At 50.3% G+C, this 15106-nt stretch overlaps 1 protein-coding gene across 2 annotated transcripts in view; it reads right to left on the reverse strand.

The window, feature by feature from the left end:
* The window catches only part of VAV2 (vav guanine nucleotide exchange factor 2), a 132028-nt gene extending 117473 nt beyond the window's left edge, over positions 1 to 14555 (reverse strand). The window contains exon 1 of one of the 2 annotated variants that reach the window (XM_051636804.1): positions 13822 to 14555. In XM_051636804.1, the coding sequence (XP_051492764.1) occupies positions 13822 to 14025 (204 nt within the window). In that variant the 5' untranslated portion in view covers positions 14026 to 14555. The remainder of the gene's footprint in view (positions 1 to 13821) is intronic. The other variant, XM_051636803.1, reaches the window with a different exon arrangement.
* Positions 14556 to 15106: the final 551 nt, after the last annotated feature.

Below are 15106 nucleotides of genomic sequence, written 5' to 3' on the forward strand. Positions count from 1 at the left end.
TTTTAAATAAGTGGGTGGAGGGAGAAGTTCTGCATTTATTCTTCAGCACTCAAATACATGACAAAGCCTGGCTGCTAACGTGACAGAGACAAAACCGAGCAGTTGTTAAGCTACCTTGAGCACAGAGACAAGTTAAATACCCCTTTCTGTCTGCAGTTTCCTCCTGTGCTCCATCAAAGGGAGCTCCTCCTGCTCCTCTGCTCCCAGAATCAGACTAATAACAGCCCTGCTTGGGTGAATAACAGGTTTCTATGGAGCAAGAACACTACCTGATGCCTCCTCTTTATTATACAGGATCTTCACACCATGACACTGTTAAGAGTCTCTCTCTCTCTCAAAAAAAAATAATAATACTCCAAACCATTGGAAAAAAGCCTCAAAAAGGGGATTTGAGCACTTCCTCCTTCCACATCCATACAAGAGCAGTGCTCAGTGAGACATGGCTTTTCTTCTCCTCTCCAGGACAAGAACATGCAAAACCTGGTGACTACAAGGAAGAAATCCTTCCCTCTGCTCAGAGGATGTAATACCCATGGAAATACATAGCTTAAGAGTATTTTTTTTTCCGTGCATGTAAAAGATGCATTTAATTACTTAGTCAGCTTTTGCTGGTGGAGCCCAAAGCTGAATGTGGGTTGATTTTGAATTATTTTTTTATTATTTTACAGGGAGAGGAATTCAGAATGTCACCTTCTCACTCATGAGCGATCATTCTGCTCTATACATTTTAAAACTTGGGTATTTTAAAATAATTTCCAAGTTTATGAGGCTTCAGAGAGCACTTCAATTTTGTTTTTATGCATTTCCCCAAAGTAACAAAAGCAAAAACTTCTACACCAGTTTGTCTGGCTTCCCTTAAGGAAAAAATTTAAATTCCCAAATCACAGGACTCCAGGAGCTGCATCTTCTGGAAAAAAAAAAAAAAAAGAACCACCAGGGAAGAAAAGTCTTAGAAATACTTAACAACCCTGCTGATATCTGCAAGTTGCAGGTCAGGAACCTGCCTAGGAGGGATCCCAGTGCCGGGCACTGGCGAGGGATGGAGGAGCCAGCGCAGGTGAGCGCGCCCCGGCCGCGCTGCCACTGACCTGCACCTCCTGCTGACCCCAGCAAGAGCCAAGTTACAACACACAGACCTTCATTAAAAACCCCCAGACACTCAGCAGGATGGGCTGGGGTGTTGTAGTCTGTCTGGGTACCCCCTACTTTCTGGCCTCAGTGGGGACAACCCCTCCTCACTTCACCCCAACATCATCTGCTGCTGCTTCTCTTTATCTCTGCATCTGCTCCAGCCACACCAGAGCTGCTGTTTCATTAAATACCCCCCTGCATCTAAAGTAGCTACAAGCAGCACAGGATCAGAAGAAAGGGAGAGTAGGGGCAATGCATTTCTGCTTGGTGTCTGGCCACGTGAGCTCCTCTCCTGCCCTGGTGGGCCCCAGACTCACATCTCTCATCTCTCCAGTTTCATGGTGCACGTTGGGCTGGTCCTCACCAATGAATCCAGCAGGCAGAGGTGAGAGCCAACCCACAGCCCTGCACAGAGGTGGCAGCCTAAAAAACCAGGGCCAAGCCACCCCACACCATGAAAGCCCACTGAGAGATGCTCCTGTGTGTGCAGCACCCCTATGAAATGCTTTGGCTCTGGATCCTGTGTGTGGAGCATCCCCTGCTCAGGAAAACAGAGCTATGTCCAGCAAATATTAGATATTTACCCCCACAGAGTGAGCCCAGCTCCACCCAGCCAATAGGATCCATCTGGTGGATTTAACCATGCCAGAGAAATCTAAAGATTTCAAAAAGGACCCAAAGCAGGCAGCAGCACTCTTGGCTTTGGGCGAGAGCTGGAATGGCAAAACAAAGGACACTTGGGTCTCCAATGTCCATCAGAGTCCCAGATCACAGCACTGTCCTGTCCCATTGCAAAAGAACAGATTTTCCTCACACTGCCAAAAATCACCAGGAACTATGAAAATGCAATAAGGCTTCATCTTCCATCACTCAATTTATTTATTTATTGCTATAGAGACTTTCAGCTATCCCAGCAGCTGTATGCTAATTCCCCCTCAGCACTGCTTTATTAGCACTTGGAACAGATGTTCCAGCCGCTCCAAAATCTGGAGGTTACAAAAACTATTAACCTAACATGGGCAGCAGGCTGAGGGTTTGTTGGGGGGGGGCGTTTGGCACTGAGAGAAACAGCTCAGCCCCCTCTTTCTGCCCCCACAGCCAGTGGTCCCCAGCAGCTGCATGGTCAGCAAAGCAGGCTCTGCTCTCCCTGCAGCCAGAAACAGCCCCTTCTCCAGGGCAGCACCCTAAGTCACCCACAGCAATGAGGGAATCGAAAACTAATAGATGAAAATACCCCCAACTACTGTCAAATGAAGATGGAGAGATCAAAGGAGATGATGTGTTTTATAGGCTTGTTCCAAAAACTCAGGGAAATTAACGACAAGAGCCCCAAGGGTTTTAAAAACTTGGGCACAAACATGGATGCAATAACCTTTTTCTGTTTCCTTTTTCAGGGGGTGTCTGTCTTTGTTGGGTGTTTGCAAACAAAGTCGTTTCAAGCACAGTCAAATCCAACTGCTAAAGCTTTAGCATTCCCCATGGAGTTGATTTCTCTAGTGCAGCCCAGTGTGGCTCCTGGAGTAATTAATGCCAGAATCTACTTATGACCTTTGAATAAATTGTTCTTTTCTGAAGGGAAAGCTGTTAAACACGTTAGCAAATATAATTAAGAGGGAAAGGGGGGAGGGATGACAAAAATCTGGAATTAAATCTCTCTCTAATTAGAAATGCTTCTTGCAACAACCTGGCTAAAAACCCCATTCTCAAGCAGATACTGTAGTTTCATTAAAGCTTCTTCATTAACCTGTCTGAGATAAATGAGCTGCCAATACAAGAAAAATTTACTTCCAACCTTTGTCACCCCTAAGAAAAAAAAAACCTGTGTATTCCTCCATGGGGGTAAAGTTTGGTAACATGCACCCAAGCACACCAAGGCTGTAAAGCTTTCCAGCAAGGGATGAGCAAAACTTCTGGAGAGCCCTGCCCACCTTTCCCAGCCAGGGAGGCTTTATCATGGCTGCATCACTCCTCCTGCACCAGCCTCCCAGCCACAGCCACCCCTCGTGTTGCAATGAGCAGGTTTTGCTGCCCAGAACTTAGGACATTTGACCACGTTGCCCGTGTCTTGGACTAAGCTCTGGTCAGGGAGATGCTGATTGCATCATGCAGAAAGTTGCCAGGCAAAGCAGGTGGGAAGAGGCAGCGATGAAAGCTGGGAGGCCCCTGGAAACTGTCCTCACTCCACCAGCATGAACATCCCTGCTCCTGGTTGCTGGGGAAGCCAAAAACTCGGCTGATGTACAAGAAAGGGTAAAAACCAGATCTGCAATGCTGTCCAGCACCCAGCCCTCACCACTGCTGTGAAGATGCAGAGGGCAGGATGAGTCACATCTGCCAAGAACCTAATTATCACCTTTTTTTTTGTTGTAAGTTATTTCAGAAGGCCCATCAAAAACTCCAGTTTCATCTAAAAATATTTATGCTCTAGTTATACACCCTCCCACATCTCCAGTTGGCTTCACAAACAGGAGACGACCCAGGCTGCGAGCTGCTCGGTGAATCATGGTCCCAGGGAGGGATGAGCAGGGGCAGGTGGTGCAGGGATTCATCCCTGGGAATGTCAGCTCTGGCAGGGACAGGGCCAGTCAGCAAACCTCAGTGCAACACTCACATTTCATGTCCTGCAACTTCACACGGAAAAATCCTCCCTTTTGGAGAGAGCCCAGAGCTGGGCAGCCAGACCACACATCCAACCTTCCTCCCAGGCTGCTGGTCACCATCCCAGCCAGCTCTACACTCCCAGTCCCTTGGGGATATGAAGCCCTTCAATCTTTTTTGTTGCTTGAAAGCTGACAATTTTGCTAAAAGACACCTGTGTCCATCTGCTCCTCTCCCCAGGGGTGGACACCCCAGCTCACCCTGCAAGCATCACCCAAGAGCTGGAAGCCACAGGTTGCCACCAGCACTGGGACGAGATTTAAGCCCCAAAAACCAGAGCTCTGCCTTCACTGTGGCCCTTCTGCTCATGACTTCCTGAGCTCTGCCCAACACCACTGCGTGGGTGCCAGGTCCCCAGTTACAAAGCTGTTTTTCTCCTTAAAAAAATGGGCACTGAAGGAAAGCCCTGGGCCAGTCTGCCTGTCCTGAGGGCAGCAGGCTGAGCCCAGAGCTGTGTTGGGTTGAGCCACCATTGCTCCAGCAACAATTCCCAGCAAACAGCCCAAAATCCTGCAGCACTGCTACAAGAGACAGAAATTGATCCATAAATGGGACAAAAAAACCAAAGCTCTTCAACATAACATACTGGGTTTATAACATATTGGGTTTACTAGAAACGTTTTGGTTTCTTTTCTGTTTAAAGTAACAATTCTCCCACAGCTACTAAGGGACTTGTCTTTTTTTCCCCTCCTGCCTCCTCCCCTCTCTGAGCCTTACCAGTGACTTTCTTGGAAGATCATTGACATGAGAAAGTGCTTCCCATAAACACAAAGGGTCTCAACAGGCACACAAGACTGTCCCAGTGCTGTACACATTTCCTGTCCTGGGGACATGCCACTCAGCCTGGGATTTCCAGTGCTTAACATACCTCAGCTCTTAAAAAAATAATGTTATTTTTATTTATATATATATATAAAAACATATCTCCCATTACATACATATATATATGTATATTTCTATCTCCCATTCTTGTTGCTTCTGCCACAGAGATGAGCCCAACTTCTCGGGAACAGGGCTCTGCTTTAGGGCAACTCTGCATCCCTGCATGAACTCGGGTGCTCCCAGCCCAGCTGTGAACACCCCAAGCACCTCATAAGCCCAAAGGGGCCAAACAGCCTGTTCTAGAATGCAAAAATCAGTTTATCCAGCACAACTCCCTTCATAGGGGTCTGGGGGACATGTGCTAAGCAAGGACACACCGGCACAGGTCCTGCACAAGTCACTGCTGTGGGGGTTTCCCAGAGGGATGGAGGAGCTTGTCCCATTGGCAGGTCTGAGCCTGGCCAGCTCAGTGGCAGAGCCAGGAGAACACCCTGCTCCTGGTTCCTCAGGGCTTGGGCAGACGTTTGTTTTCCACGCAGCCAAGTACTTTCGTCACGCACACGAGTTCAGTGGATTTCACAGATAATTCTGTGTTTGCAGCAGTAAACACAAATCACTTCTCCTCCTCCTCCCCTCCATCTACAAGCCTCCTCTGTTCCCTCCTCAGCCCCTTTCAAATACCAGATGTTCCATTTAGCTGTAAACCACTATAAAACACAACAAAAGATATGAATGCTATAAAAGGGCCAATTTACTCCCCCCTCCATCAGTATTGAAAGCGTGTGCTTGAAGAGAAAGAGTAAATTTCCTCTATGGGAACCTTTTAACCTCCCCCCCCCTCCCCGTTTATCAAACCCCACTCAATTGCAGGCAGCTGCCCCACAGAGCACTGCACATCACAGAGAGGTGCAAATCCCTTCTGACCTCACCACCACCACTCGCACCACGTCCAGAAGGATCCATCAGCACCTCCTGTTCACCTGACCATGTCCACCACCCAGCCAGCTGCCCGCGTGGACCAGGAGAGACCACCACAGAGGCGATGCTGCTCCAGACAGGGTGTGTGTGTAGGGGACCCTGCAAGATGGGAGGTGCTCCTGAGGTCCAGCAAGCCTGGCAAATTCAATATTGAGAAATCAAGCAGCCTCACAGCAAGTAAAAGCTGATTTACCACTGGGTCTCTCCCACAGCCAACACTACGGAGTCTAATAATGGGGGCGTTCGCTCAATCGCACCACCAAGGAGCCAAACCAGCAGAGCAAGTCAGGATATGACTCAGGCTGGTGGCCTTCCAAGGAGGACCTTCCAGCTGAACCCTTGCTGTCCAGACAGGGCAGGCCCACATGTTGCAAAACAAGAACAGATTTTTACCTCTTGCCACCCAAGCAGCGTGTTGGGAGGAAGAGAGACAACGGGCAGCATCCTTTGTCCTGTGATGGGAAGGACTTGCAGCCTTGGAACCAGGTTCAAACACTGCCCAGGGAATTCAGAAGAAAAGAGCTCTTAAAATTTGAGATCTTCCAAAACAAGTTCTGCAGGTTTGTTAGGCTGGCAAATCTGATGGCCAACATTACTAACTCTTCACTGACTTCTCCTGAGGGTAACTGGTTTTTTATTTCTTTCTTTTTACAGGCAACAGGGCTTTGAGCCTACACTCTGATTAGCAACCTGACCCATCTGCACCTGTATTTTTTCCAGTTCTTTCTATGGTGGAAACATTCTGGGTTTTGCCATAGTGAGAACACCCTTCAACATGAGAGGAGGACTCAGATAGTCCAACTAGCTGTTGCAGGTGAACTCCTGTGAAAAGCTTTCAGTTTAGGGCATCACAGCTATACCTGACCATCAACATGGACTGGACCCCACAGGGCTGAGCTAGTCCAGAACAGGAACCCTGTCAAGCATTCCCAGAAGCAGCAGCAGTACAAAATGCCCGTGCACTGAGATCACAATCACAGGGCTCAGCAGTTGCAAGATCACTGATAAACCCAAGGTATGAGAGACCTGGAGAGCGGGTGCTCAAGTGGCACAGTTTGTTAAGCACACAGCTCTGGGCTTTGCTGGCTGGTTTCCCAACGTTCACCTGCACCAAACTGCAGGCAGGAAAGCCCCAGTGCTGCAAACCCAGGAGGCTCTGAGCCATCATGAAGGGTGGAGGACAGGAGTGGATGCACTTGAGTTGTATCTTCAGATGAAGCACAGCCCTGGGCTGCAAACAAAAAAAACATCAGCTGGGGGGAAGACAGTTTTATTAGAAACAGTCCTTTTTCCAGGCTATTTATTGAAAGGGAGATACAACACTGAGAAAAGTCATTTCATTAACACTGAATGTGAAATCGTCAACTGCAGAGTGTAATTAATAGCTGCCCTGAAAGAGAAGGTCCTTCGTCCTCCTTATAAAGGAACATCAGAGGGTGCATAGCTTAGAAGAAGCAGGACACATTGTGGGGGTGGCAGGTGACTTGGAAGGCTGTTTTATGGTAAAACACGAGTCACCCTGAGGAGATGCCCAAACAAGAGCCCTCAGGCTAGAACCTACAGGGATGGGGTGACTGGGCAGAGCTGGCAGCAGGGACAAGACCAGGCTTTGCCTGAGGCCAGCAGAACAGCACTGGTGAGCCCACACAGACAGCTGCACTGGGCATTAACACAAGAGCAGGACACCACGATGGGGCACAGGGCAAGTCTTTGGGAGGGATCAGAGATGCAGGAAGCTCTGCTGATTGTTGGGAGGGCAGCTACAGGGACTCATCTTACAATCACTGAGAGTCCAAGGGGTCCAGCTGATGCCAAGGGCAGTGTGAGGAAGGGGTGGAGAAGGAAAAAATAAACTCCTGTGCAAAGCAAAGAAGGTGGATCCATGCTTTAAAAATCAAAGCAGAGGCAGTCTTCACTTCCCAGAGGTGTTGTTAAGCTGACTGTACTTACCCACCTCCCCCAGCCCTCCATGTTAATCCTCTTTACCCCAGGACACACACCTCACACGTGCACTCATTTGCAGTGCACCCCAATCAACAGGATCCTGGTACTCCCACCCCAGCTCTGCCCAGGGCACCCTGCAGCCCCAGCCCATGCTGCTGGGACACTGGGGACAGACATATTGGAGATCCTAAACACAGAGTCGGGGGGGAGCCAGATGGAGAAGTATTGCAGGGGAAAAAGCTCAAGCACTGGAAAAAATGGTTTGTCTCTTTAAGAAGGGACAAAGAAGCAAATAAAAAAATTGCCCTCAGGTCAGTCTGAAGCAACATTTCTGTCAGTGCCAAAAATCAGGTCCCTTCTGGCTCCAGAGGAGCTGAAGAAAGCAAAGGGTCTGCAGCACCAGCCATGGCACAGGGAGATGGGCCAGCACCACCCCACTGGGTGGTGAGACAGTGATGCTCAGCCCTTCCATACAACCACAGCCCCAGCACACAGCTTGATCGATGTAGCCTAAATTTCTGGAGCCTTGACTCCCTAAACCAAAAGCCTCCCTCATACACAGACACGGGAGTGAAGCATCACAAGCGTCATTGCCGAAAAACTGCCTGTTTCTCTCTGAAGGGGCCAAACCACAAGGTAGCCTGGTTTTGGCACTACACCCAACACAAAGGATTGCCACCAAGAAGGATGGACAAGCCAAGCATTTTTTACAGCTCATCAACATGCTGCTGAGATAGGAGGCAGCTTCCAAGACTGGTCCCTACTTGAAAAACAACCAAATTGACTGTTTCTTTAGCTTTGTGTTTTTAAAGGCACCTATTCATTCAAGAGCCTGCTCCTGCTAGAAGTTGAGTGCAGGTATTTACCTCTCAACAATCACACAAAGGGGGAGGGTGGAATTTTTCCCTGCTTTCCATGCTTCTTGGCACAGCCAGCAGGATCCATCTAACACTTTCCGCCTTCTTCTGCCCCAACAGAATACATATGAGCCTTCAGCTGCAGGTTCAGCTCTATCTTGCAACCCCACTAAACAGCTAAAGAGAGGGTACCACCTCCAAATAACACAAGGTTTTCAGGTGCTATTTGACATGCAGGAGGCATGAAGAGGGGCTGGGAAGAAAGTCTGCAACCCATTCCTATTTGCAAGGAGCTCACGAGTTCGGCCGTAGGAGACAGAGCACCTTTCTTCCCCTTTGTAAAGCTCAGCACATCCAAACGGGAAGTCACTGAGACACAGTAAACAGTGATATGTAATGAGGCCATTTTTTATAGCCTTTTTTGGAACAGAACTCAATTTCAAGCAGCAGAGAGTAAATAAAAAGCCAGAGGACCTGAACAGGGTAAATCAGAGAGCAGCTATGCAGCCCTTGCTCAAACACTGCACCTATTCAGTCAGCTCTGATAATACTGAATTATTCTTAACTACTATCATGACATATGGAACTAATTACAAGCACTGGAGTGATAAAGCCTTCAAGTGGCACGTTAAAAAGTCCCAGAGCCTTGTGAATAATTACTGGTACCAAATCCACCAACGTGCCTTCATCTCCCATACACCTGGGGGAAGCTGTCACTGCAAACCACCTGCTCCCAGCTGTCTAGGCAGATGAGTGCCTACATCACCAAGGAACAGGACTTTGATACAAAATTATTGTCATTCTCCAGAAAATAAAAACCAAACAGCAGCTATGAAGCTGCCTGGCAGTAGAGTTGGGTGTTGGGCCCCATCAGTCATGGGGAGTCAGTTGTCTGCATGGTTCCTTAATAAGAGCAAAACAGAGCAGTGGGCAGCCAAGTCATCATGCCAATTATGTTTGCTGTGTCTCATCAGTCTCAAGAGCCTTAATAAAAACCTCCAGGCACTGCAGACCGAGATGGATTATCTCTAGAGAGATGTCAATATGTTTCAAAATAAGAATCCTTAATGAGCTGACCATTACTGTTAACTCAAAGTCTGTGCACACACACAAATACACACATTAAATATGTGGCTGCTTCATTTCAAGCATTCAGGACATTCTGAAGCAGGAAAAAAAAGATATTTAGAAGTGTCCAGGTCAACTTTAAAGGAAGAGTGACTGCAACATATTAACAGGACTTCTCACCCTACTGCAGCCACACAATCAAGCCCTAGCAGCTCACGACTGCTTTGCTATACGTACCAGTTCCCATCTGTCTAATTATAAGGAGGAATGTCATGGCAGGTCACACTGCAATAGGGTGCTCTGACAGGCAGAACTGTCAGAGGGGAGGCTGGTGACACACAGCACTTTCTCCCCTGAAAAACCACCCTTACCAGAGCCATCACCTGATGTCCACACCAGCTTTCCACCCAAGCTGCTTCTGTGTCCCATTTCAAGCAGGCACTGGTTGGGAACCTGGTTTGAGCTACTCAAGTTATCCAGTGATTCAAGCATGACATTTGTGCTCCTGTGGCTTCTCCCTGGCTAAGAGTTGCCAAAGAGCCAAGAAAAAAAAAAAGAGGGGCAATGGGAAAATGGGGCAGCAGGTTTTTATGGCACATATTTTTTTATGCCTCACCATACTGAAATGTAAGTGAAGAGTCATTTCATTTGTATTTGACCAGAGCCTTCACAAAATTACAATTCAAGCCTAATTATCTATGAAAATCCAAAGCCCCGAGATCTCCATCTTGTAAAGGGAGCTTGGGATGCAAGAGCAGATGGACCACACAGTGCCAGAGGACTGAAAATTAGTGCCTGCTAAAGGGCAACAGGGAGAGAAGTGGGGTTTGGAGACTGGTCTGTGAAGAGATGGGGAGAAACGCTGTACCAGGAGCTGTGCAGAGGGGACAGGGACTGCAAGCCTGAGGGGTGCTACATCTGCTCCCATTTGCAAATGAAGATGTCCTCTGCAACACACACTTGCAGTTGGCTGGCAAACCAGCTTGAATTGCATCCCCCAAAATCCAATCACAGTAATAGACATAATGATCAATAAGCAGCAAGGGCAAGTACACTCATCCCTCCTCCCACCTCTTCAGAAATGGCTTCTATAGCAAAAGCAATTAGCAGAAATTAAGTTTTACTCTGGGCTCATAAAAACTGGCCTCATGTCCACTGACTCTCAGAAGAGAACTGGGCTTTAAGACTTTTTTTTCTGCTTATTTTGTTAGTCTCTATGTTAGTCTCTACGGAGGTTCAGTAGCTTTGGCTCATCCCACCCTGCCAGGCATCACCAAGCACTGGACTCAGGTCTCTGGAACCAAGCATGAAAATAAAGCAAACTTGAGATTGCAACCTAACAAGGTGATTGCACTCATTAATTTCTTTAAACATCAAGTAGTAAACTACTGCTGCGTGGCCAGCCTGGCCATTTCACCTGCCTGACTTCCCTGCAGAACAAGCACAGAAAGGCTTCAGGAGGACAGGGATACCAGCTCATCTCTCCACTGCAGGACCCAATGCTCTAACCTCACCACACAGCACGCCCTTCAGCAGCTGCACCTCAAAACACTCCAGTGTGGAAGGGGATAGAAAACCAACCACTGAACACACACACAACAGTGTCTGGATCTTTATGCGTTTGCTTGCAGAGATGCTATTTCACCTCTGGCCTTTGAAACGATGCTCACCTCAGGCAAAAAAATCTGTATCTCATTACACACCTGCTCAACCCCACTTAATTCACTGAGAAAGGTGGATGACAGAATATTACTGAGTGTTTCAAGTCTAGCACAAGTGTCTTGTCCCCTGGCATTTTAACTGAATAACTGAAAACCCCACCTCTGTAGCAAGGCAGACGGCTGGATGGCCAGCCCAGCCAGGCAGGAAAAATGTGCACTCACCATCAAAAACAACCTCTGAAGTTTCTAGGCACACTCTATCTTGCACATACCTGAAATTATGTCTGAACACACCACAGCTGCGTGACACAGGTCCCTACCCTCTCAAAATTTGGCTCAGCTGCTCCTTGATAGCTGCATGAGGCTGACCTGCTGCAGGGACCTTTGTCCCCAGCCTGCCTGGGTTCTGACCCCCACCCTCACTCCTCCCCAGGCTGCCAGCACTGCAGAAGCACCCAGATACCTCCTGCCTTTAGCTATCCCCAGGGAGATGCCAGATTCCCAAATTCAGGAATTACAAGAGAAACACCAAATATGTAAGAGAAAGTACACGTAAGAGAAAGTATAAAGACTCAAATATAGATTGATTTGGGTCTCACCCTGGCAACGAACACGCATCAGCTGAGCCTTGCCATAGCATCTACCCCCACGCCAGGTGGTGGCCTCTGCACAGCCCAGTGAGCTCAGCTTTGGCCAGGCTGCTCTGATGACCAGGATCTCCTGGAGGTGACCCCCAAAACCAAAGGATTCAGCCAGTTCTCTTCACACTTGTCCTGATAACAAGAAAGCAGACAGGTGGGGGAGGCAGAAAGCAATTGCATTGGAGACAGCTGGGATGGAAATTCTCACCTCCAACAAGCAACACCTGCCTCAGCAAGGTTAGCAAGAGCCTCCTCTTCAAACTGCCACCAGGATCGACCCTAGGTCACAGCTACCATTTTTAAACCCATTCTTAGCTCCCCACAAGGCAAATGCTACATCAAAATTAGGTTTGTAGGGCTGTAATACTTCCTTAAAAGAACCCAAACACATAGTATGGCATTCTGAGCGTGTACTAAGAAGGCACAGCTCCCTGCATATCTACAGCTCCAGTATGACAGTTTATATTTGGAAACATCAGTTTGTAGGGAAGACAGTGTGATCAGCTTATAGCCTGGAAAGCCAAGAGGAAATCTCACAGCATTGTTCCACCCTGGGAAGAGGCATCAGTATGTGTTGCTGTTTACTCTGAGCCAGCAGGTCTCACTCATCAACACAAGAGCTGGCACAGGCTGGTTTCCACCACACAGTTGGTGCTTCCCACTATAGTGTTCTCACAGGACCAAGGTCTCCAGCTCCACCAGCGAGCAGGGACATCCTCGTGTTCACATGCACGCAGCAAAACGCACTTTGCTCCCCAAAGGGTGGCTCTAAGTTTTGGGCTACCAGCTGTCCTCGAGCAGAGCAGCTCCCCCAGCACACAGGGTTACATCTCGCTGGGTGAGGAGGCCAAACAGATGAAAAACATCATCGTCCTGGAACAAAACTCCAGCGGAAGGAGGGAAAGGCAGTTGCCGGACAAGCAGCGTGCTTGCACAGCACAGATCCACAGCTCGTGTTAACATTATACATTATTGGAGCACTCAAAGATAAATAAAGTTAAACAGAGTCTCACGTGCCCTTGCTACCAGGATATTTCCCTTCCCTTATTACCCACAAAGGTGTTAAAAAATAAAACCCAACGCATTACTGTCAGCTTGTCAACACCGGGGCTGCCGGGTAGGGAGGACAAAGTACCCTGTCTCGTTTGTTTCTAATTGATTTCACTTCCCGATTCCCATGCAAATACGGCGCAGCTCGGCTTGCAAAAGCATAAGCAGGGCATTCAACCCCAAACCAACCAGCGCCGAGTTTTATATATCTGTTTCTTTTTGTTTGTTTAAGCCTGCTTCCACCAAAACAACCAGAAATTGGAAACACTTCCAAAGAGGGAGCCCTAAAGCTTTAAAGTTCCCAGACCTAGAAAGCTTGATGGGAGGAGGAGGAACGACAACACACAGCCCGCAGCTGGGGCCGCTGAACCGAGCCCCGAGTCCCCCGGTGCCCCGGAGCAGCTGCGGCTCAGCCGGGCTGAGGCTCCGGGGCCCGGAGGGGTTGGGGGGCAGGACACGGGCACCTCGCGGTGCTCGGGACAGGCTTGCAGAGCACTAGGGTTTGGGTGTTATTGTTTTGGTTTGTTGTTCTTTTATTGTGATTTGCTTGTTTTGCTTTTAATCTTGCCGGCCAAAGTCGTGTCCCCCCAGCACCGCCGGCTCCTCCGACATCAAAGCCCAACCTCGTTACAAACCCCGAAGTAAATCCAACCTCCTCCTCCGAGCTCTATTATTTGCTTTTGTTTCGCGATGACTGTAAGCAGAAGGGGGGATGTTTCCCTCATTCCCGGAGTGTTTTTTCTCCGCCCCAGGGCTCTTTCCCGTCCGGCCGCGGTTCCCATCGGGATTAAGCCCTCCGGGGTACGAGCGGCGAGGAACCGGGAGCCACAGACCGGGAGGGGGGGCTGAAAAAGCAGCAGAAGGACTGAAGTAGACGGTCTCCGACGCACCCCCTCCTCCCCACACCCGCTCGCCTTCACGCATCCCACCAAGTTTTGCCAGAGCAACACGAGCATCAGGAGGTGCTCGTGGGGTTCCCCCCGCCCCATCCACCCACGCATCCCCTCCTACCTGGGACATCTGGGGCCTGAAGTTGATGTCCTTGAGGTCGATAGAGCCGGGGGAGAGGTTGTGGAGCAGCTGGCAAAGTAGAACCCCGTCCCGCAGCGCCTGCGCCAGGTCGAAGACCACCGCGGAGGGCCAGACCACCCGGTGGTTGGGGGGCAAAACTTTGCAGTCGATGAGCCAGCGCCCGCATTGCCTCCACTCCTCCATGGCCGCGCTCCGACGGGGCCGCCGCCCCGCTCGCACACCGGCCGGCCGGCCTTCCTCCTCCTTCTCCTCCTCCTCCTCCTCCTCGCCGCTCAGGGGCAGCGGGCGGCTGCCCGGGGGGCTGCTCTGCTCCGCGGCTCCGCGCTACCGCCCCGCTCCATCGCCGCCCGCCGCCCGGGGACGCATCGCTCCGCGCCGGGGCTCGGAGGAGGAGGAGGAGGGAGAAGGAAGGAGGAGGAGGAGGAGGAAGGGGGGCGGCGCGGAGTTTTCCGGCGGAGGGGCTGCCCCTGCCCCCGCTGCGGCCCCACCGCCTCGGCCGGGGTTAAGCGCGCCGCATCCTCCCGGGAACAAAGCCTGGGATGGGGCGGGAGGAGGGGGACAAACACACACACACACACCCCTCCACCCGAAACCGGGCACGGCGGGGCCGCCCCCGCGCAACTTCGGTCCCCCCTGCCCTGAGGAAACTTGCCACCGAGGGGCCCCACCTGCGCGGCCGCGGAGCTGGCGCTGGGGATGCTGCGGGTGTGAGTTTTCTCCCCCCGCCCCGGGCAGGCGAGAGGAGCTGCCGGCCCGCCCCGCCGCCCCTTTGTCTGCGGGAGCCCGGGCTGGGAGCAGGGGGCGGGGAGCGCTCACGCCGCCTTGGTTTTCCTCCCAATTATTTTTTTTTTCCCTCTTTTTTTTCCTTTTTTTTTTTTTTTTTTTTAATGTTTTTTTCCCCTCCTCTCCCCCTTTTTCTTTTCCCTCCCGCCGCTGCTGCTTCGCTCCCTGTTCCGCGGCAGCCACCGTGCTGCCGGCTCGGGGAGGCAGAGCTGATATCCCCCCCCCTTAGCAGCCGGGGTCCCCCCTGCCCCGCTCTAGGGGACCCCCCTGCACACGCTGCGGGGCAGAGGCAGGAGCGGCCCCAGCGCTCCTCACCCTCACCCAGCCCTGCTTTGTCTGCCCGTGCTCTCCCACTCTTCATCTCATGTTTGGGTTGCAAATAACTGCAGGGGAGATGTTTAACCCAAACAAGCTATCGTATTTCTTGACTTCCAAACACGAAGACAACTCCTATAATTAATTACCAGTGTATTTATTAAAA

Source organism: Apus apus, chromosome 19 (assembly GCF_020740795.1).
Source record: "Apus apus isolate bApuApu2 chromosome 19, bApuApu2.pri.cur, whole genome shotgun sequence".
Taxonomy (NCBI): Eukaryota; Metazoa; Chordata; class Aves; order Apodiformes; family Apodidae; genus Apus; species Apus apus.